Genomic DNA, 24,512 nt, shown 5'->3' with positions numbered 1-24,512 from the left:
TGTGCACGCATAAATATGTATATACACAATTAAAAGCAAATTTACCTCTGTACACGAGTATACTCGGGGTAACACGTATCTCTACGCATAATCGTGTGTACACGTACATACTCGTATATACACGTATTTACTCGTTTATAAACGCATAAATATGCACATACACTTAGAAATACAAATGTGCCATGTTACACGAGTATACTCGGGTTAAACACGTATCTATAAGCCTATTATCATGTGTGCACGTACTTACTCGTATATACACGTATTTTCTCGTATATGCATGCATAAATATGTATATACACGTTTAAATAGAAATTAACCTCTGTACACGAGTATACTCGGGTTAACACGTATCTATATGCATATTCTCATGTGTACTCGAACATTCTTGTATATACACGTACTTTCTCGTATATGCACGCTTAAATATGTATATAAACGTAGAAATACAAATGTACCTCTTTACACGAGTATACTCGGGGCAACACATATCTATACGCATATTCTCATGTGTACACGTATATACACGTATCTTCGCTTGTGTGCACGCATAAATATGTATATACACAATTAAAAGCAAATTTACCTCTGTACACGAGTATACTCGGGGTAACACGTATCTATACGCATAATCGTGTGTACACGTACATACTCGTATATACACGTATTTACTCGCTTATAAACGCATAAATATGCACATACACGTAGAAATACAAATGTGCCATCTTACACGAGTATACTCGTGTTAAACACGTATCTATAAGCCTATTGTCGTGTGTGCACGTACTTACTCGTATATACACGTATTTTCTCGTATATGCCTGCATAAATATGTATATACACGTTTAAATAGAAATGTACCTCTTTACACGAGTAAATTCGGGGTAACACATATCTATAAGCATATTCTCGTGTGTGCACGAACATACTTGTATATACACGTACTTTCTCGTATACGCGCGCTGGAATATGACGTAGAAATACAAATGTACCATTTTACACGAGTATACTCGGGGTAACACGTATCTAAACGCATATTCTTATGTGTACACGTACATACTCTTATATACAGGTACATACCCGTATATACACGTATTTACTGGTGTATGCACACATAAATATGTATATTTACTTAAAATTTCAAATATACCTCCGTACACGAACATACGCGGGATAACACGTTTATATACGTATATACCCGCACGTAGTCGTATGTACACGCATTAACTCGTGTATGCTTGCATAAATATATATATACACGAAGAAATACAAATGTGCCTCTGTTCATGTGATATTTATATTTTACGAATTTAATCTGAATTAAAAAAGTAATCAAATCAATTTGATTACTTTTAATCTGATTACTTTTAGTCTGACTAAATTCAATCTGATTAATTTAATCTGAACTAAATCAATCTGAACTAAATTAGTTTTTTTAGTCAACTAACGAGTTAGTTTAAACTAACGTTAATCTTCGTCTGCAATTGAATTAAATTTTTAAAATATTAGTCTGAACTAAATGGGAGTCAGATTACTTTAGTCAACTAATCAATCAATTACAAATTTAGTTGATTTTTTTAGTTGATGCCCAACACTGATAGATACATAAGTGACTACATAGATACATAGGTACATACATAGATACATAGGTACATACATAGATACATAGGTACATACATAGATACATAAGTACATTCATAGATACATAGGTACATACATAGATACATACGCTCAGTTTTTAAATATATGAGATGTTTTTTCCATGTACGCCATGCTATTCGAAGTCCAATTAACAAACAATGCTCGTTGGAAACTGCAGTGGGTGTCCTAGCTCTCTCTTTTTTGGGGGGGAGGGAGGCGAAAAGAGGGGTTCTTATTTTTAGGAATTTTACTGTTATCATTATTTTAATTGACAAAGTTATTTTGTGCCACTAAATTTTCGCAAGCTTGACTACAACTATTACAGTTTTGCACTTAGTGAAATATACAGGGTTGGCATAAAAGAACATCCCGGTATTAAAAATTTATATTTCATAAACTATTATACTTACCATGATAAATGATACATAAAAATAAATTGTCCAAGCTTTTTGAACGTAATAGCTACTTAAACGTGCACGTCCCGCACTAGCGCAGCCAGAAATTCCTTCGGGAAGAGTTTTTTTGGTTACAACAGTGCTTACACGTGAATTAACTACTGTGTTAGGATTGGCAACCTTTTTGCGTTGACCAGTCAAATCCCCAAACCAAACAACATGTGATTTTTTTTTTCATGAAGTTTCGTCAAAGACAGTGTTTATACACCACCATTGCCTACAACAGTGCAAGAACTGAAAGTGTGGCATTACGTGCAGCATTACGAAAAATTGACAGTGAAACACTCCAAAATGTATGTTATGAATGTATGTCGCGTTACAAAAGGCGCACACATCGAACATTTGTGAGTGAAAAAAAAAATACTACCACAGTTTATATTTATTTTTATGTATCATTTATAGGGCTAAGTGTAATAGTTTATTAAATATAAATTTTTAAAACCGGGATATTTTTTTATACTAACCCTGTACTTTCTATAAAAAAATTTGTGTTTTGAGAAATATTTGCAAAAATGGTTTGGTACTGTTTTTTGACATCAATTAAATAAAATCTCTTAAATAAAAACATGTAATGGTACTTATGCATAACATGCTACAAGGGGGTGACATTTTTGGCAGGGCGGAAATTCTCAATTCGCCGAATGGAGCTATGGAACTCCAAATTGGAATGAAGACAATTTCCCGAATGGAATTCCAATTTTTTCAACCGATGATAATTTTGCCGAATCGTCAGACAATATTTGCCAATTAAGGAAATTTTTGGGAGATAACAGTGACCTCCCGTGACCTCACATAGGGACACTTCTGATTTTTATTCAGTCCATGCATCGTTATTACCAACAAATTTCATGGAAGAGCAATATCAATGCATCAGTAAAAATCTACCAACTTTTCACAGTAACCTACGGAACAACGTGGGCACCGTATTTGGTAACAAGAATTTTAAAGCAGTTTCGCCGGTGATGAAGGTATATAAATTTTCCATCAGCATCATTTGTCATCTCAACAGACTTCTACATGGATGATGTGTTCACGAGAGATGAAGAATTAGGATAAGCCAAACAACATCAAATCGCACGTATTTATTTCTCAGAAAAGGCGGGAAAAGCCACAACAACTTTGCCAAACCTCTTTGTACAATTTTCTTGAACTACAAGTTGTCCAATCGAAGTACCTCCAACAGCACACTAGGAATACTTTAGAAACCGCAAACGGACCATTTTGCTTTCAAAATAAGCATCAATTTAGGAAACCAAATACATCAAGCGATCTGCGCTATCAGACATTGCATGAGTTTTCTACCATTTAAGATGATAAAGGTCCGATGTCTTCAATGGCAAAAATATTTATGCAAAAATTATTTATATTGAAAACGGATAAGAACCAACCTGTTCCTTCTCCAGAAAATCATGAACGAGAATATTTTGTGGAGAATTTGTAGGCTTAAACAATAGAGATGTTAACAGATTCGTATAAGCAGAGAAATCTGAAGTTATAGAAATTCACGAAGTTTTGAATGCATCGGCAAAGGTCTATGGAGCTGCTCTCTACATCACATGTACCTCTCAAAAAAATTTCAAAGTAGCTATTTTGTACAGTAAATGAAGAGTAACTCCTCTAAAACCTATTACTATTCCTCGTCTTGTGCAGAGCGTTGCTCTTTTATTATTGGAGCCAACTTCGAAGAAAAGTCTTTGAAATTGCTGCTAAACAGCATTCATTTATACTGCCGAGGACAGGTAAAAAGCAATAACTGCAATTTTTTCTTTTTTTTTCTTTTTTGCATTTTTATTATTTATTGTACGTCAGCTTTACTGTACAAGCTTGCTTATTTGGTTTCCGCTGGGGAAAAAAGTGTGAAAAAAACATCAAATTCCAACGTTTTCATGTTGTTAGAAAAGAGTTGTTCCCTTCAGTCAAATGTAGTGTACTTTTAGTCACTGAAATTTTTTAAATGTCCGATTTTGCAAACAAGGCGTGGTCTTTATGACATCACAAATGATGCTCTTTGGCGCATTTTGTATCGCGTTTTTACGTCATGATAATCACGAAGCGAATTAAACACTGCGCTCTACGCTTGCTATCAACCCTATCGTTGCCAATACATGTGAGTAAAAATGCGAATTAAATATTTTGCTCTGTGAATGGCAACACAGAAAGGCATTTCATCATTTGTGATGTCATCGGCAAGAAATTTAAACAATGAAAGCTAACCGATTTAAGTATTTTTTAAAAAATATTAAACTTAAACAAATTATTTAAAAAATGGTTAGATCTAATGTTTTTAAGCATGTTCTTTCGGGAAAAAATACTTTTAAAATCTTGGAAACGACTCCATTGATTCTTAAGCGCGTTTCTTCAAATATCACGAAAACCCATTTCTGCAGATACTGCCGTTTATCTGCTCACGGCAGTTAAGCTCCCATTCAACGATTGTTTTGGCTTGCTTCAAACAACCTCTACATCTGCTCAAGAAATTCTTCGCAAACCGATTTTTCAAAATTCAAGCATTAAAGGGACATTATTCATGGAGTCACGTGGCGGTGAGACTCATCAGCTGCTTCATCACGAAGTTTGGTGGAAATGACCGCGGTTCAGCAAGAGTCGTTTCCTTCGTCGATGAAAGTCTTTTCGCGGCTAATGTTGAAGTATACTCTCAAGAGATAAAGAGACACTCAGAAAACTAAACTGTAACTGAGACGTTATCATGTGAATTTTCGAATTATTTCATTGATTGAATTCATAGACTAATAATAAGAGTAGACAGAGCTTTCCCAGACTTGCTGATGAAAAAATTGGTTCATGGATACATCATGTGACTGGTGGAAGGCTTGGAGAAAACTTTGGCAGCATGGTTGCTAGATGGCAACATTATCTATAGTTTGGCACTCGACTAGTATTTTAAGACGTAATAAGTTTTCATTATAATTTTTTTCCAGGTGCAGAGATTGAACTGTTTTTCTTTTAGTTATGAATTATTTTGACATTAGTAATTAGTTTTTCATCACAGTTTTCAGTAACTTTTATTTCATTAGGAACTGCTACGTCAGCGTTGGTGTGAACGTAATGGCGTAAACGTTTTGCGTTAACGCAAAAATGTACTAATCGGTATCTTAAATTGAAAGTGTAGGTAAAAATCTTACCATTTGCCGGTTCTTTTTGGGCGCTTGCATCTTTAATTGCTTAGAGAGTTGTTGAAATTGATTAAAGAAAATGCACAGTACTATCTAAACGAAAAACTCACTATATTAACAAAATATTTACAACTTAGAATAACAAATTTACAAATTGGACAATATAAAAAATGATTCTTCCGTGTTCCATCAATTCTATTTATTTTATTTCTCGCGGACGTTGATCGTCTGCTACGATCAACGGCCACTGTTGCTAGGATATCCACCAGTCATATGGTTTGGTTTATGAGCAGCAAAAGGATTGCCATAGCTCGGTCTATTCTTATTATTAGTCTATGATTGAATTATCTCATTGTAATAAGTCAAAAGTATTTTCATTGATTGATCGAATTATTTCATTGATCTATAACATCTCCTGAATCTAAGATTAAAACTGAATAGTGAGTTAATTAGTGAGTAGAATTCAATTCTAACTCACTAATGACACTCAATACTAAGCAATTCAACAACTTTATGAAACTGTTTACATTTCATTGAGGAACGTTTTACATTTAGTTGAGAAACGTTTTACATTTAGATTTACTTCAAAGTGCAAGTACTCATTCAAATGACATTTAAGACTGTGACAAGCAAAGGGATGTAAGTGGCAAAATTGAAAATTTGGTGATAACCAGTATCGATGGTAGGAGAACCTCTTCTCATCTTGCGGCAGGAGATAGTACTAGCAGCCCTGGTAGGTGCTGTTGTACAGCATGATTTAGAAAAACTTTTCAATAAAGCCTAAACGGATTCTAAGAAATCTAAACGGAAATGATGAGTTTATCAAAAGGAAATTTCGTACCAGGTAATAGTAAGTTAAGGTCTCTAACTCCTTCTTAAACAAAAACCACGTCCTTTGAGTACCCCTTACCCGTTTACGTAATTGAAACTTATCTTATTCTCAAAAGCATCCAGTAATAATGCATGCTAAACACAAGCCTACTCAAATAATTTCATTATAAAATATTTTCACGTAAGAACTTACATGTTGGACCGCAACCCTGATTATATTTTGTAAGAGAGCGATTTTGGCCCTTGAAAGGTAAAAAATCCTTTTAGAAAACTTGTGCACAATTACATTACTTGTTCGGAAGCAATTTAAACATTAACGGCACAGCTTGAGGAATCTCTTGTCTGAAACACTTTGTCACCAAAAATGCAAAGTTTTTCTTTCATAGATGCTGTTGCCAGTCTTTGATGTTCGGTCTATATCACGTAAAAAAGAAAAAAAAAGAAAAGAAGAAATATATAAGGTTTTTTTTTAAAAAAAAACATAATTTTTTTTATAGATTTTTAAAAATATTTTTTTACCTGTTCAAGACTTAAAAAACACCTTGTCTTTTCTCCCACGTTTTAGAAACGTAAGAATTTTAATATTATCAAAAAAAAAGTGCTTGTTCTCTACTGTCTTTTTTTTCTGATAAAATCGGCGGTAAAATTTCCATATTTTACCGCAAAGCTAATGATCCTCAAAGGGTTACATAAATTCAACTCACATTTATTTTTTACCAAAAACAAATCTTAGCTACTTATATGCTTTTAACTTAAGTGAACTTCTCGGGGGAAACACTGATGAAAATTCTGATTCATCAAATGCGCTGTATTTGGTAAAAATTTATTTCTTAAGTTTAGGCTGCGTGACAAGTTATCATTTTCACGCTAACATTGGAGTAAATAATATACAACGTGTCAAAACCAAAACTATTCTCAGCTTTCTGTTTAATATTTCTTTCGCACAATTTTAAAATCTCATGAGGACGAGACGATCAACTAAGGAAAAGAAAAAGCATACTCACACTTGTTACACCTGAGTTGCTTGAAACACCAATTTGCGTGGGAAGTTTATTTGCACAAAACACGCATTTTTCCTTTCGCGTTATTTAAGATTATATATTCAGTAGCTCGCCTACATAAAAACTTACCGAAACATTTTCATTCCTGTGTCATCTTGTCAGGCTTTTAAGTGTTTACTTTCAACTTTTGTGATATGAAGTTGCAAATAAAATGGCATTGCATTGATCAAAAATTTTATGCATACGCAGTGATACACTTTTTCTCTTTTTCACTGTAAAAAAATCCAAAATGTTACTGGTTATTTCCGTGGATCGTTTCGGGATTTTACAGGCTTTCATCTATTTCACCGTAAAATCAAGTATCATTGCAAAAACGTTTCCTGAATTGCAGCCAGTAGCACGAATGCAGACTTTTTACTGTTGTGAAAAATATTTTTAGCTACCTGTTTAAGGTTTGACTGAGCGTGTTGATTAAGTGTATCGGCTTTAGTTCGTTTACGGTTCCATATGAGAACCCCCAATGACAGTGAATAAGACCCAGGATACCTGCAGCTTTCCAAGGCAGCATTGCAAGTGATATGCTTATTTTTTATTTGCAATTTTCTCTTAGCTTTGGCTATGGTTGCTTAAATTCGGCTACGGAATGCTTCTGGAGCTTTTTCGGTACATCAAGAAGGTACTAATCAATTACGTTAAACCTGGTTCCCGAGACATGACTGGCATTAACAGGGGACATTTCCCAATTTTTCAGAAAGTTTCAAGGAAAATTTCAGAAAGGTAACTGACTTTCAGTGAAAAACATTCCTGGTTCTTTTAAGATATGTTACTGGCAGAAATTGGGCGCATCAGCTCCCTATTATTTTCCAGGAGCGTTTCTGAATTGTTTTTACAGTGTTGAATGCGTTCTTAAAAAAAAAAAAAAAAAAAAAAAAAAAAAAAAAACCTTTCCTCGTTTTCAACGAACACACTTTGTTAAAGCACGGCTGCCTAGCCCGACTGATCTTGAGGTGAAGGAGTCGGAGTCAGGAGTCAAAGGTTTAAAATAGTGAGGATCAGAGTTTGTCAATTCTCCTCAGAGTCCCCAACTCTGCTAATGCGGCGGAGTCAGACTGATTTTGAGGTTAAAGGAATTGGAGTCAAAGTCTCTGAAATTCCCAACGACGAATTTGGCTAGTTTCTTCTAAAGCCCTTCTTAAAATCTACATTTCCTAACGAAATTGTTTATTTCAACGGAATTTCAGAATAGGGCATCTGAAAGAGGATTCATTCAGAAAAGAAACTATATTTCAAAATTCTTCTGCTTTTTTTTTTGTTTGTTTCTTCTGTTTTTTGTAAATTCCGCTACTTTTCTCAATGCTTCTCGATGCTTCTTCATCGGTAAATTTCTATCAAAGATGTCCGCACTATTATTTTCCATGCAAAATAGTTTTTTTATTAGTCGTCGTGTGCGGGACACGATTTCCGTGCTTTCCATAGTATGGCCTAAAAGTTGTTTCTCTGCCAGAGCAGTGTCAATGTAAAGAAAACAACAATCTATCCTCGCTTCAATAAAATTCTCCCTTGTGTGTTTCAATTTGATGTTTTTCGGAAGTAACAGAAACAACTTTCCTTCCCAGCTTACATCCGCGGAACCATGCGTAAAGAATGCTTATGGCTTTTAACAGTACGTGAAATACACCGCCAGCTCAATCATTTCCAGCCGAGGACTGCAGTTTCGTGCTTATTGGCACTCATCAGTCCGGCATAGGCAGGGGCGTAGCTAAGGGGGGGGTTTGGGGACAAACCCCCCCCCCCCCCGAAACGTTAGTCTCAAAAAAAAAGAGAAAAAGAAGAGAGAAGAGAAAGAAAAATAAAAGAAGAAAAGGAAAAAATTCCAAGCGATTATATATATATATATATATATATATATATATATATATTATATAGATATAAAAGAAGTAACCCCCCCCCCCCCCGAAAGTCGGGTCTAGCTACGCCACTGGGCATAGGAAAGTGACTGAGCTGGAGATGGAAAACCTCTTAAGGAAGCCAAGAGTGCGAAACAAACTGTAGCTAACATAGAATTAGCAGACCAGACGAGTGACCGAAGCAATGGTTCGGTTCAACTCGAAGACTGAACGCGAAGCAAGGTATATTCAGCAAATTACCGCCCATTAGCTAGGGCTAAAGCAGAAATACGTGAAATACACCGCCAGCTCAGTCATTTCCAGCCGAGGACTGCAGTTTCGTGCTTATTGGCACTCATCAGCCCGGCATAGGAAAGTGACTGAGCTGGAAATGGAAAACCTCTTAAGGAAGCCAAGAGTGCGAAACAAACTGGTAGCTAACATAGAATTAGCAGACCAGACGAGTGACCGAAGCAATGGTTCGGTTCAACTCAAATATTGAATGCGAGGCAGTAACAGTAGTATTATAACAGTATATTTTAACAGTAGTATATATATATATACAGTAAAACCTGTAAAGTTGACCACCCTTGTAAGTTGACCACCTGTCTATGTTGACCACTTTTGTCAGGAACGGAATTTGTCCTATCTCATATAATGAAGTAAAACCTCTGTAACTTGACCACCTCTCTATCTTGACCACCTGTCTATCTTGACCACTAATGTACGCCAAATTTGGTTTGGAGTATTGTAAAAAACCCTTTGTAAGTTGACCACTTGGTTTATTTTTTAAAACTTTCTTCAACAAATTATTTTAGTTTATTATTTATTTACTTCTTTATTATTATTATTATTATTTGATAGCTTTGTAAGAATGTTTTTAATGTTTTGATGACAGACTAGCATTTTACTAACTAAACCAGCAGCATAAAAAATAGGTGTCAGTAGAAAAGTTCAAAATCTTTTCTTTCAGTTGCAATATGTTGTGGCAACACAGGAATTGTGCAAAAAGAGCTGGCCCGGATCTATATATTTTGGGCCCCCCTGCAACAAAATATGTTGGGCCCCTCCCTAGTGGTCAGCAGTGTCTATTTGTAAAGTGCATAAGTCTTAGTACTAGTTTTTTTCTATTTTTTCTTCAATTTCTAGGGCCATTAGTCCCTTTAAGGACGTGGGCCCCTCGTACTGCGGGTACACAGATCTGGGCCTGCTAATGAGTAAAGTTACATGTTTCTGGTGCAAGGGATTAAGAGATAGGACATTTTAATTTTGACTTTATGAACTGGGAGAGTCGAGCTTGTTACTCTTTGTGCTGTACATAAAAAGCCTTCAAAAAGAATGTTAGTTGTACTTGAGATTAATAAAAAGTATGAAACATTAAAATTAATTGAAAATGAAGAAAGCCAGAGAAAATTAGCTGGCATATATGGAATTTCTAAACCTACAGTGTCTAATATAATTAAAAACAAGGAAAAAATAGCAAAATTATTTGAATAGTATTTTTAATCATTGTTTCACTTTCAATAATGTTAAACACTGAAAGTGAATTGAACAGAAAGAGTAAGGGTGAATTCCTCAAAAAATGAAAACATGGTGCAAGAAATGACAAAAAAAAAAAAAAAAAATCCGCCCTTTATAAGTTGACCACCTGCCTAAGTTGACCGCCAAAGTGCTGCACCGCGAGTGGTCAACTTACACAGGTTTCACTGTATATATATATTTTCGTTTGTCTTGTTTTTTGTTGAACACACTCCTTTTCTCAAGCATCGGTAAATTCCTGTCAAAGATGTCCACGCAATTGTTTTTCATACAAAATAGTCTTTTTATTAGTCGTCGTGTGTGGGACACTATTCCAGTGCTTTCCATAGAATGCCCTAAAAGTTGTTTCTCTGCCAGAGCAGTGTCAATGCAAAGAAAACAACAATCTATCCTCGCTGCAATAAAATGTTTCCTTGTGTGCTTCAATTTGATGTTTTTCGGAAGTAACAGAAATATGTTTCCTTCATAGATTACATCCACGGAACCATGCGTAAAGAATGCTTATGGCTTTTAGCAGTACTCACACTAACGTCCTGCACTTCACATAAGACGTTTCAATCTGAGCTGGGTATGATGCCCACAGGACAGCACAGGTCCAAGAGACGTCCATCGGAGGTAGACGACGAACGTCAAATGGTGACCATTGATCTCTCGGCCCTGAGGCCTTCCCTGCCAGGATTGGTACTTTACAACTACGGCGATCAAGCCCCAAAACTGGTGCAAGTGGATCTATCGACGTTGAATCCTCAATTGCAACCACACGTCATATGGCCACAGTTCGATCTGGTAAGTATCTTTAATTCTATCTCGAGTGAAACATGTACAAAGATTGAATTTGTTCATGACAAGCTGTACAGAGTTGCATAAAATTCAATATTTTCTAAAATAAAATTTGTGAGTGAGTTCAATGCGAGAAAAAGTGTCCTACTTCCTCATTCGCTTTTATTTATTTATTTTTTTTTAGCAATCACGATTGCTAATTGTTTTCATTTGACCGTCCTTGATGTTCGGTTCCTTTTTCAACCCCTCCGACCTCTGTAGTCGCGACTATTCCCGGTAGCCGCTGCTCCTGGTCGGTGGCGTCCATGTCCTACACACACGCACGCTCATACGTACTCACACACATACACACACGCGCCTTTACTTGCATACACACACGCCAACGTGCACACACACAAGCCTACACATACACAACTATATACACGTAACCGCCTAAGAGGAGGGACAGGAACCGTTTCTAGAAACAAGCGAGTGGGGTAGTAAGCAATGAGTAGGGTCCTGTCGAAACTCGTGATTGCGAAAAACATAATTTGAATTCAAAATTTCAGAATTCAAATTAATTTTGAAAATTCGAAAGATTTTTTTTTTTTTTTTTTTAAGTGAAACTTTTTATTCGAGACCTCTGAAATTCTCTGATCCGCAACCTTTTTGTGTGACAGAAGTGACGTAGTTGGATCTTAATTGTTGCCTAAAACAATGGAAAATAATAGTAATTATAAAGTTAAAATACTTCCGCTTTTTAATTGTTGCCAAAACAATGAAAATTGATAGAAATTATGGAGTAATTTTGTTAATAAATTTAATAAATTAATGTCAAGGTTAAACTTAAGCAGGAATATATTTGTAGATTTTGGATTTTCTAAAATTTTCAAATAATGTAGGTTTTTTAAGATTTCCTTGATTTAATTCTTCAGTTCAAAAGCGTAATCCAAATTGCTTGTTCAGCCTTAAAATTAGTTTGTTAACTTTTATTAACAATGTTAACTTTATTATTACTATTATTTTTAACTAACAAAAATTAAAAAGCGGATTTCAAGTATTGTTTAGTTTTCTCGTTGTTTATAATTATTTTTTTTCATTAAAACGTAAAATTTTGATGTGAATATGCCGAAGTCAGACACAGCAAGAACAAGAGTATGGCGTGATGGAATAAATGCGGGTGCAGTGACGATTCAGAATGTAAAAAAAAAAAAAAGAAAGAAAGAAATAAAAAGAAAAGAAAAAAAAAAAGAAAGTATAAAAGTTTCTCTTCTATCGTGTTTCTTTACGACACACACTTTTTTTTGTCCTGTTTTCAATTTATTTTTACTCTTTAAGAGTCTTACTGCACCAGTTTGAAATGCTAAATATATTCCCCCTTGTTTCAGTTACTTCCTCAATTTAATGCAGTTTTCCCTCCTCAAATATTCCAACATTGACAGCTACAAAATCGTGAATTCAGTTTCAATTTTCATATCGCATTTATGGAGTAACTTTTAATTTCTTGGTATGATGAAAGGATATAAAAATAACATAACTCACTAATAACTGAAGACAAAAATTTACGAACTATCTGGTAGCCTACGGCAAATACTAAATTCGTAAAATGATAAAAATAACTATCATGAAATGTACATTTCGCATTTTATTGCTCTGATTAACTACATATTTCATTAAAGCAATTATCAACTTTGCTTCGGGGTTTGGAAATACGTTTAAATGTGTCTCAATGGGAATATTCTGACAAAGATATGAATACAGAATGTCATGTTTGTTAGTTTTATATCTGATGGAGGTGAAACGCATCAGTTAGAGACAGTATTATGGCGAAATGTTTTATCACTGTTTTCAACAGATTCTTTCAGACGCACTCAAGTTTAACCAAACGGTTAAGAGAGTTACTTTTATTACACTGTGCCGCTCATTTTAGAGTAATGAAAGAGAACTGTTTCAGGATTCAGAGGAAAAATGTATAACTACTATTACAATATATATATAATTTTTTTAACTTATTCTTACTCTCATTTATGTAATATTTAGAATGTTCCCACTCTTAAATCACGCCGTGAGCTTTTGTATCTTCTTTTTTTTTCTACAAGGTTCTACATAATTTAATTAACTGCTCAGATATTGTCAATTCGATACAACTTGCTGTCCCAAGTAGGACTCTTAGGAGTCATTCCTCTTTTAAAAATATTTTTACCAGACGGAACTATGTTGATAATTTTTATCTTTTTAAATTTTACAAACTTTTTAACATTCATCGTCACGATTTAGATATTTTTAACTTGCCATTTTACATTTTTAAATCTTTATGTTTTAATATTTTAAATGTATAGTTTGTTTTAATTGCTTTTTTTATATTGTTGCCACTGTAATTGGATTATTTCTGTAGTGTGCAATAATTTTAATAAATAAATAATTAGAAAAATTCGCATTGAAGCAGTTTACATTAAATTTAACTGTTGAAAAGGTGAATTATTTATATAAGTTTTAGAATGAACATTCCCATAGGGGTTTAACGTAGTGGGTAATATTCTGAGTGCCCATATAAGGGGCTCGAGCCCCCCCCCCTCCTCTCTAGACGACGGCACTGCCAATTTTTAATACACTTAGATCCTATTCATATAACAACAACATTCAGTATAAACCAGTAAGGAATAACTTATTATAAATTCATTTACTTTGAAATTTTAATCGACACTGAGTTTTATTTAATAATCACATAACACTCTATTTCAGATGACAGGTTTCCACATGTTTTCTAAAGAAACTAAAAATAAAAACCCATTATAATTGCTAAATCCGAATTTCAAAATTGAAAATCTTCACGAATCTAATACTTCCTTTCATGCATTTCTTAAGCAGAAAAAAGCAAAAGTTTTTTTCCCCCTTTGAATTAAAGACCTGAAACATAACATTTTCTTAGCCGGGGAGGGGGAGGGGGTGGCTAAGAAAATTTAAGGACTCCCATGATAAATATTTTCTTGAAAAAGCCATATATGGAATCGTATATCTTAATATCTCACTTTCGATTATAATGATTTCCCGTTCGTCTCAAAGTTTTTGAGAAGTTGAAGACTAACTTAAATGAAGACGAAAGATTAAAATATCTTTCATGATATCATCAAGCTTATTCCTTGCATTCTAAAATATCAGTAGTCATTAGAACGCGAAATGACGTTTATTAAAACTATCTTAAAATTAGAACATTTTAAAGTGTGCAAAAATTCATGGCATTTCAGATAATCTGGAATTTATATGTATAATGTTTTTATTATAAAATGGGATTTAAAACTAATAATTCGAAAACAGACATCTTTTTCCGCATTATACATAGGTTCCGCATATACATATCCTAACCGTTGTAAATAGGTTTTTTTGGTCTATTTCCCACTATAAAGGTTAAAAAAAAATTAAGTTAAAAAAAAACAAAATAAAGAATAATAGTAATAAACAGAAAACCAATAAAGAAGTTGTAATATATTGTACAAAAAATGTCCAAAAAGCAAAATTAAGGTAAAAAATTAATATGTAAATATACAGGAATACGATTGTAGCAAATATAATATTTAATAGATATAAATCTTTTTTTTTTTTTTTTTACTTAAAAGGATTTTGATATGAGGGAAATGTGCACCTATTTATTGGTCTGACTGTATGCTTGCATATACTCCTCTGGGTGGTTTAATTTGCAAGGGAACTAACGGACACATAACATTTGTAATTTTTTACAATGCGACCTACATCGTGCTTTTTTTACATATTAGACAGAATTCCTACTGTTTTCGTATGAAAACAGGATTTAAAGACTGCAGTGTTTTCGCTTTTTTCTTTTCTGTTAAAAATTAAACTTTGACCTCAAAAATCGACGCTTTAAGAAAAACCCAGTTTCGAACCAAACACTTTTTAATAAGATAAATAAATACCTTTGTGCTGAATAGTAAAGTCAGAACAAACAACGTAAGTAGAAGCACAAATTTGTAAATTACCGCAGACACGTGTTTCGGCGTTACAGGGAACGCCTTTTTCAATGCAAAAAATAATGAGCTTATGGATGAAAAGACATCCGACAAAAGCCAAGAGCAGATAAGCATGCAGCTTAAAAGATAAAAACAGCGGATTAGCCAAACACCAATGACAAAGTTATAAACCGATAACGAACCAATAGGAATGCAAGCAAAGGCCAGGAGCTTTCCCTTAGGTACGAACCCAGAAAGAAAGAATTCAATTGGACAAGGATTAAGCCGAAGCTTAAACAAAAAGAAAAGAAATTGTCAAACTCCGTGAACCGCAAGAAAGGAAAAGCAGAATGGAAAACCATGAAATAAGATAAACAAAAACAAAAAATATTCGAAAAAAGGAAAAATAAAGATAAATAGAAGAAAATTGGGGGGGGGATGTCAATCAAGACAAAAAGGTAAAAATAAACAAAGGAAGATAGATAAAAATGAGTGGGGAAAAAAGGGGGGGTATTAAAGATATGGGAGCCAAATGTTAGAAAAATATGGAACTGAACTAAGATCGTTAACTAAGTTAAAACTGTTCCTCAAAATATGAAACGATTCCCAAAAGTCAAGATCTGATGAATTGGGGCATTGCTTGCATTCCTATTGGTTCGTTATCGGTTTATAACTTTGTCATTGGTGTTTGGCTAATCCGCTGTTTTTATCTTTTAAGCTGCATGCTTATCTGCTCTTGGCTTTTGTCGGATGTCTTTTCATCCATAAGCTCATTATTTTTTGCATTGAAAAAGGCGTTCCCTGTAACGCCGAAACACGTGTCTGCGGTAATTTACAAATTTGTGCTTCTACTTACGTTGTTTGTTCTGACTTTACAAACACTTTTTGTTTGTAAGATTTTACCCAGGACACCCTCATTTCAAGTTTTATATTTTGATATGGTTACAAAATTAAAATCAATAGCACTGGAAAAAAAAACTTTTTTTTATCGTCAAAAATTGGTAAAATTACAGAGATTTTGAATATATTTTCAATCTTTTGTTTCAAGAAATGTAGAAACAGGTTTTAAGATTTAATTGAAATACTTCTTTTTCCGCAGTCTGAATACTAACGAAGATAGAAGATTTGTTTATTGAATCAGTAAATATAATCATTTTACACACAAAAGAAAGAGCTTCAAATTTTTATTCCAAACTTTGTGGAGCATTTTTCGTTAATAAATATAATTCTTACTTTATTTATTTATTTATCTATCCAAATTCAGAATTTTATGTTTGGGGAAATTTTTGTTGTAGTTTAGTTCTGATTTGTTTTATTCATACGTTTGTACAGTTACACAAAAGAAAAAACATACAAGCGAATTAAAAATGTTCCAATTAAGTAATAATAATAATCCTAAAATAATAATAGTTGAAAATTACTAGAGCATAGTTTGAGAGAACAAATTTGATATTGCTTTTCCATGAAGTTTATTTTATTTTTTTACCTAAAAAAAAGACATCCTCTCTTCAAGCAATTGGTTTCGTCTAAATTCGAAAAATCTTCATCTGTATACGGTAACTACGGTAGGCTTGTTTAGTTTTGTGCGTTTTTGCTCAAATTGATTGAATTTTCCACAGCATTTTGAGAAACATTGGCGCTCAAAATACAGAATGGTCCAGATATTTTCAACATCATGTTTGTTATGGTTGAATGTTTTTTATATGCAGCTACCTTGAAATATTAAGAGTCATAAGCATTGGTGTGGACATCATTCATGTCGCAATAAAGTCAGTCAGATTCACGCCGTAATAGCATATCATAAGTATGGTTATTTGTCCTTTCATCATTTTGGCTCTAACCAGGAACCCATAAGAAAATGTAACAATGAAAAAAATCTCAACAAATAGCAATCAGAAGAGCGTAGTATGACTTTAGACGCATAAATTATTTGCTCTTGCTTCCCTGTTATTCGGTCTTAAAATCTGCCGAAATTTTAAGAAAAGTCGCCAAATTAAGCTAGTGTCGGACAAAAATGGAAGATATCTTCCACACGCTTTGCAGATTGGTATCTCGATAACGGGGGAACAAGGACAAATAATTTTTGCGCCAAAATATGCCTCAGTATGTTATTTAGATTGCTACTAATTCAAACCCTTTTCATTATTAACCTATTCGTGTGGCTTCCTGGTAAGTAAAGTTATGAACTTGTAAGTTCACTATGAAGAAGCTATTCAAAATTTGAAGACGAAAAGGATTTTTAAAAAATAGTTACTCATTGTGGCCTTTGCTCACTTGAATTTTCACACCAGTTCGCAAAATCACAAGAAACAGAACACCCATTTTCACAAGAAACAGAAAATTAAATTAAGTATTAAAAAAAATATAAATAAAATGTCCATAATACGAACAGATTAATAACAGTCTGAAGATTTATCTTTAAAAGCACATGCTTTTTTCAGCTTTAGAAGCAATGCTCAGTTATTTAAAAAACTAATTTGATCATTTTATGTGAAAATAGGATAGCAACAAAAATGCTTTGCAAAAAGTTGTTCAAGGTAATTATTTGCATTTCCGATGGGATCAACGATGCTAACAGTAATTATTGTTACAAATTCTGTAAATAGTAATTATTGTAGGAACGTAACCTGTAAATAGTTTCCCGTAATGAATATACAACCCCTTTTTCATTCGGCTAAAGTATACGACCCCTATTTTCTTTCTTTTCATTGATAACGGTCTACTACTTTACAGAAGCGCGTGGAATATTTGAGAAATTTCTTTTCGGTGTATGTAAGCCGTTAGCGATGGATAAACAGTCAGTTTCGATTCAGATTTCGAACTGAGAAGATTTTTGCTCTGTTTATAGCGAGGCATTTCGCTGTGTTGTTTTCGTATTTGGAAGTAAATACGTGTGTAAACGTTGAGTTTACGGTGTTGTGTGATAATTGCTTAATTGCTGATGAATAATTTAGCAGTTGTTGAAGATCTTTCCTGTACATAGTGTAAATAAATTTCCTGTGTTTTTATCAAGAACTGTGTCTTCATTTCAAGAAAGTGGAAGTCGCACCGAATCCGTTACATTATTATTTTCACCAAAGAATTAAAATTTTCAAGAAATTCTAATCAAATTATGAGGTAATTAGCAACAAAAAAAAAAGTTATTTTCATTTCTTATTGCTGCTCTACACCAAAAGAGATTTCAGGGAAAGAGGTCTGCTGTTTTGATGAATTGGGCAAAACAAAGAACTATTTTGTCTTTCGATCACCAGTCTGTATTTTCTGTACTAATGAATGAATTTCAAAGGAAAAGAAATATTAATTTCAAAGGAAACAGTAAATTTCAAAATGCTAGATGAGTAAAAAGAAAAATTTAAATTTCTGAGAAAAAGAATAAAATAGTAACATTTATGGTTGACATTTCAATTTTCAAATGATTGACAATGCAACCAAGTTTTTGAAAGAGGGTTAGTTTAAATGTAAACTTCAACCTATGAGTTAAGTCCTTATACAGTTATTCAGGGTATATATAACTCTGAGTTTTTTCCCCTTATTTTAAACTCCCCCCCACTCATATTTTGATAGTTTAATTTGAATTTCAACCTATGTGTTAATTCATTACACAGACGTTTAAGGTAAATATATATAACTGTAAGTCACAATTTCTCTATTTCAAACTACCTTACCCATATTATAAAAGTTTTATTTTCTTTGTTGGTATAAATGGGAAGAAACACTCCTAAGCTGTCGTATAATTATCGAAAAATAAATAAATAATAACAGTTAATTCAATTTAAAATGAATTACTTCTCTGTTTTTTTTTTCTTATTCTGCCATTTAGGATCACTTTTGAGTCACGTCAAAAAGGGGGCGAAAACTTAATTTTTTTAACAAAAATAGTGCAAATTTAAAGAAAAAAATTGTTTAATTTTTTTTCCCTTTTCACAACAATAAAAATTTCTTACAAGGTAACGGCACCAGTAACAGACAGTCAATGTTCGGATTTAAATAAAAAAAAATTTAGGTGGGTAAAACTGATGTTGCTGCGAATCTGCGACCCATGAATACGGTGCAATCATATAGTGTTATCAAACTGATCAATTTATGAGCTAGTTGGTATTTACAAAGCAGTGGTGGAAGGCTATGAACAGCTACCACGAGGTCTGCCGGTGTTTCATGTTCATTTGAATTTAATAAGGTTTTAGATCAAAAAATAAAGAACTTTTGCACAGTTTGAAGAGAAAAAGGGAATTCTGTCCATTGTTCATCCTATCTGTTACTGGGTACCATCAGAATTGTCGGTGTCTGTTACTGGAGGTTGAACTTTTTTTCGAAATTGAGCAAATAAAAATAGAACTAACTAATTCAGAGGATCCAGAAGCAGCCAAACGTTTAGATGAGATGTAGTTGCATGAGAAAAAATAGTTTTAAAAGCCTAAATACATTAAGAGGCTCAGAAAATTGACTTAACCTGTGAGCGATGTTTAAGCATGTCTATTACTGGCGCCGTTACCCTAATTTATGCTATTTCATAGAATATAACAATGGTGAAATACCACTTTTAGCAACTTCAAAAATAGCTTCCAAACAGTATCTTCAGATTATTTTCAGTAAGAGTTGGTGGTGTATTTCAAGTATCTTCAAAATTATAAAACTGTGCCATCAAATGTCAAATGGCACTTTTTCTTTCGGCATGAAATGTTCTGCTCAATTGGAATTTTCATTCAGCTGAAACGTAACTGAAACGGAAAATGAGACATTTTAAGCTTCAGGTTTATTTTTCTGTTAGGTCATGGCAAATGTTGACAATAAAACATCAGCCTTTTATGTTTGCCTCCGCTCTCACTTCTCGTGCAGCAACGCACGAGAAGCCAAACAACACTAACTGTACCAGTAGAGGAAAGACAAAATTACTTGTGAAAACATTCTGAAAGTTAAAGATCAAAATAGTACACATTTGTTCTTTCCCTGCCATCTTTATATTTCACTCTTAGAAAGTTTTTTTATGGAACAAATAATTAATATGGTTTTCACGATTTCACGCCATCAAAACTAATCTCATTTCTGTAAAAAATGTCAAGGAGCATTTTTATGCCAAAAAAGAAAACAAAAAAACTCTAGCAATATCTTAGATTGAATATTTAAGTATTTTACTGGTATGTGGATTAAATCTCAATTCCAACTAACTAACATTAAATAGCATTTAATTTCTCAAGTATTTATCGTGCATTAGCTAAAACTTGTATTTTTGCAGATACTGACGTAAAATTGATGATATTATTTGTACAGTTGAGTACTTTTAGTCCTCCGGCTGGTGAAGCCGTATATAGCGAATTCATGGCTATAACATTGATAGCACTGAAAAAAAAAAATAAAAATCCTTTTCCCTCTCTAACCAGATTGATCTAGTCGATGACAGACCTCTGGAGTTTGACAGCATGGATGCCATCCCTTATCTTTCTGAGGACGATCCTCTGCTGCCTCCCAAGACACCCCGCTTTTCAAAAATGAAAAACGCAGAGACTGGATGGTCCGGCATGAATGACATAGCTGACGGTGACATCTACGACTTCCTGCCTGATTCTAGGCGCAACGACGAGCTCATGTCTTTGCACAGGAATCTTCCGCTGGCCGACGAGGTAAAATTTTCATTTTTTTTTTTTTTTTTGAGCAATCACGATTGCTTATTGCTTTTATTTGACTGTTTTGATGTCCTATCATTTTATTTTCTTACCGCCACCTTCCGCACCATCACCGTGGACCGGCCGCCTCACGATGCTGCTCCTATAGCGAAAGTCGTCTCCAGGTTGCGTCAATATCCTACACTTACACGCATACATACACGCACGTGCAAACAAACGCATACACACGCATACATACACGCACGTGCAAACAAACACACACACACACGCATACATACACGCACGTGCAAACAAACACATACACACGCATACATACACCTACACACATACACAAACGCATACATACACCTACACACATACATAAACACATACATACACCTACACACAAACACATACATACACCTACACACATATACAAACACATACACACACACATACATACAGACACCTACACATACACACACACCTACACACCACTACCCACACACTCACATACACATTCCCCCCCCCCATCACAAACACTCATACACACAACTGCCTACACACTCATACCTGCACACAGGCACAAACACACACGCCTACATACACACACACACACACACTCGTGATTGCGAAAAACATAATTTGAATTTCAGATGTCAAAATTCAAATTATTTTTTTTTGGCATGCATTTTTCTTCTGCAAGAATTAATAAATAATTTACATGTGTAAGGCACTTAATTTGGAACACAATTCATTTCAATATAGTTTACATAATGTTCTAAATCTAATAAAAATAGCTTAATTAATGCAACAATGTGAGATATGTCACATTTTAAATCGTCTGCTCAAGAAAGGCTCTCACGCGATTTAACTGTTGACAAATGATCGGAAAATTTCAGTGGTTTAAAATTTTTATCTGTTGCCATCTCCTATTTGTTACACAGGCGGCGATTGAGACTGAAAAGTTGGGGAGGCTGAGGGAGGGAACCTAAAATTTTGATTTTTTCCTTGCAGCAAACAAAACTGGAAAAAAAAAAAAAAAAAAAAAAAAAAAACTGTGATCCACGTACCCCAGTTGACTCTAATTTGAATTCTGAAACTTTGAATTCAAATTCTATCAGCTCTGATTGAAAATCTATCAGCTTAACTCGCGTTTTTCTTAAGATTTTGATGAATTATGTACACAATAACTTTCCCCGAAGAAACACTTAGGCATAAATTAGGCTTACATTATTTACCCAAAAGTATTTTGAGACATCGCAAACACTTGGTAATAATTTCATTAAGCAAGTATAGTCTGTTTAAGTAAAGCAATTTATTTATTAATATCTAAGCAATGAATACATTTATGTATTCATCGTTTTTAGCTTATAAACTAAAAGTTACTGCTTGTGCTGAATATTGTTTGGTAAACAGATATGAAGTAAAACAAATAATTGTGATCTGAAAATTTTGACATTCATCTTTTTTTTTTTTTTTTTTAATAATTTTTAGATTTGGTTTCTAAACTAGAAAATAAAATAAATAAAATAAACATAAAAGGGGGCAGGCACTCCCCCGATTTCCGAATTGCCCCCCCCCCCGAATCGCCGCCACTGATTTGTTAGCAAATAAAATGTTTGTAAGGTGAGTTGAGGTACGTGCGTGCACAGGGTAAGAGTGGCCCCTGAGAGTTACGTGAATGCTGGCCTGAAGAGACTTCTGCCATACATTGCCATGTTGGGAATTTAGTAACAGCGTTTAACTGTAAGCACATGCAAATTGCATAGCCTTGAGTAATCTATAACTAGTATGTTGTGGCTATCACGAAACTTCCTTCTATATTATAAATTCTTGGATCGAACGCATTGCTACAAATTTTGTAAATAATAATCATTTTTATGTTTATATATGCCTAATTTGTTGTAATCTGGCTAGATTTGGCGTTTATCCATTAATTTTTGCATAAAATTATCATAGTTCCTGCAATTTTACCTACATGTTGACTTTGCCACCTATGCACCATCTAACAATATGCTTGTGGGATTAGAGAGAAATTTAAGAGTTTCCATCATTTTTGGCGACTTATTGTTGGCGCCAAATTCGGCCAGAAATATACCAGAAATCGTCAAATGAGTCCAAAACTAGGCGATATTTGGAACATTAACAGGTAAATAGTATTTAAATGCTATTAATGAATGGATAAAACCTGTAACCTCTAGAAAATACTAGAATCAGGGAAAGGGAATTACTCATCACGCCTGTTAAAACAAGGAAGCAATATTCCCAACAACAGGATTTCTAAAACAGAATTACGCGTGCAAAAACTTGATGTCTCACCAATTTCCGAATTATCGAAACATTCTACCAAAAGCAAAGCAAAGAGTGAAAATTGACATTAAAAAAAAAAATTATGTATTAGTAAAGCACCATTTTTTTTTTTTTACTTTTTTTTCCCCCACTATATGTACGTATATTTTTGCCATTAATGAAGATATTTAAGATCCGTTCAAGCTAATATGCCTATAACTAGTCAATTAAAAGTGAATGTTTTAGCTATAAATACATACCAAAATTAATTTTTTGGCCATTCTTACTTAAAATTATTATTTAGCATGGATGATAAAACATAAGTTACATTTGATAAACTAAAAATAAAAAACGCAGCAGTACAATAGTTCTATTTATTTTTGTTGATGTTATTCAGACGAACCTTTTGAACCGGATTTATTAGTTATCTATTTTTTAGTTTTGATGGTGATTCGAATATTAAGTCAAGATACACTGGCCTCAAAAAGTTAAGGTACAGCCGACTTTTTGCTTCTAATTTGCAAATGAATGAATGTAGAAACAAAAAAAAAGGAGGATATGTGCATTTATAGCTTTTTATTGAATGTGCCATAGAAATTTGTATAAGTGTATTGCAAAAACGATTTGTAACAAAAAAAGCAATTTTTGCGGAAAAGTTCATTTTTGAAGAAAACAGAACATTACAGTGTTATGTAGTAAAGTTTCATAGAAACAATACAAAAATGGGTTCTAATAAGGAATGTGTCCCCCTAACTTGAAAGCATTGGTGGCATCGATTTTCCAAGCTGTTTATTAAGTTTCGGACACCGGAATAGGAAACGAAGACCAGACACAGAGTAAGTCTTGTTCCAGCTCATGTAACGACCTTGGAGGAGGATTTAAAAAAGCAACCTATCTGCCAAGACAGCTCCAAAGATGTTCTATCGGATTCAGGTCTGGAGATCGAGCTGGCCATTCCATTCGTCCCAAACCGTGGTCCTCAAGATACTCCTCAACAATCCGAGCTCGGTGAGGTTGTGCATTACCATCCGCCAGAATGAAGTCACTACCAATAGCACCAGCATATGTGCGGACATAGGGTTCAAGGATCTTATCCCGATATCTCAGACCTGTCAGAGTTCCTCCATGGAACACATGCAGGTCAGTGTGACCACCGAGCGAGATCCCTGACCAAACCATGATTCTACCATCTCTATAACTGTGCCTTTCAACAGTGTTGGATTGATGGTATCTAGCGCGCTGTTCCCTCCAGATCAGTAGACCCCCCGGAATCACTCTCCAATGTAAATCTAGAATCGTTTGTGAACAGCACAGAAGCCCATTGCTTCTGGTTCAGGGAAACATGTTCTCTTGCCCAGCATAAGTGGATCCTTCACTGTGGTCCGCTGAGCGGAACACACACAACTGGTCAT

At 34.1% G+C, this 24,512-nt stretch overlaps 1 protein-coding gene across 1 annotated transcript in view; it reads left to right on the top strand.

The window, feature by feature from the left end:
• Nucleotides 1–10,968: 10,968 nt before the first annotated feature.
• The window catches only part of LOC129234505 (uncharacterized), a 29,098-nt gene continuing 15,554 nt past the window's right edge, over nucleotides 10,969–24,512 (top strand). The window contains exons 1-2 of the mRNA XM_054868506.1: nucleotides 10,969–11,273; nucleotides 20,587–20,826. Coding sequence (XP_054724481.1) covers nucleotides 10,974–11,273; nucleotides 20,587–20,826 — 540 coding nt within the window. The 5' untranslated portion in view covers nucleotides 10,969–10,973. The remainder of the gene's footprint in view (nucleotides 11,274–20,586; nucleotides 20,827–24,512) is intronic.

This window comes from Uloborus diversus, chromosome 1, assembly GCF_026930045.1.
Source record: "Uloborus diversus isolate 005 chromosome 1, Udiv.v.3.1, whole genome shotgun sequence".
Taxonomy (NCBI): Eukaryota; Metazoa; Arthropoda; class Arachnida; order Araneae; family Uloboridae; genus Uloborus; species Uloborus diversus.
The sequence above is the reverse complement of the archived record's forward strand: the minus strand, read 5'-3'. Positions and strand labels throughout refer to the sequence as shown.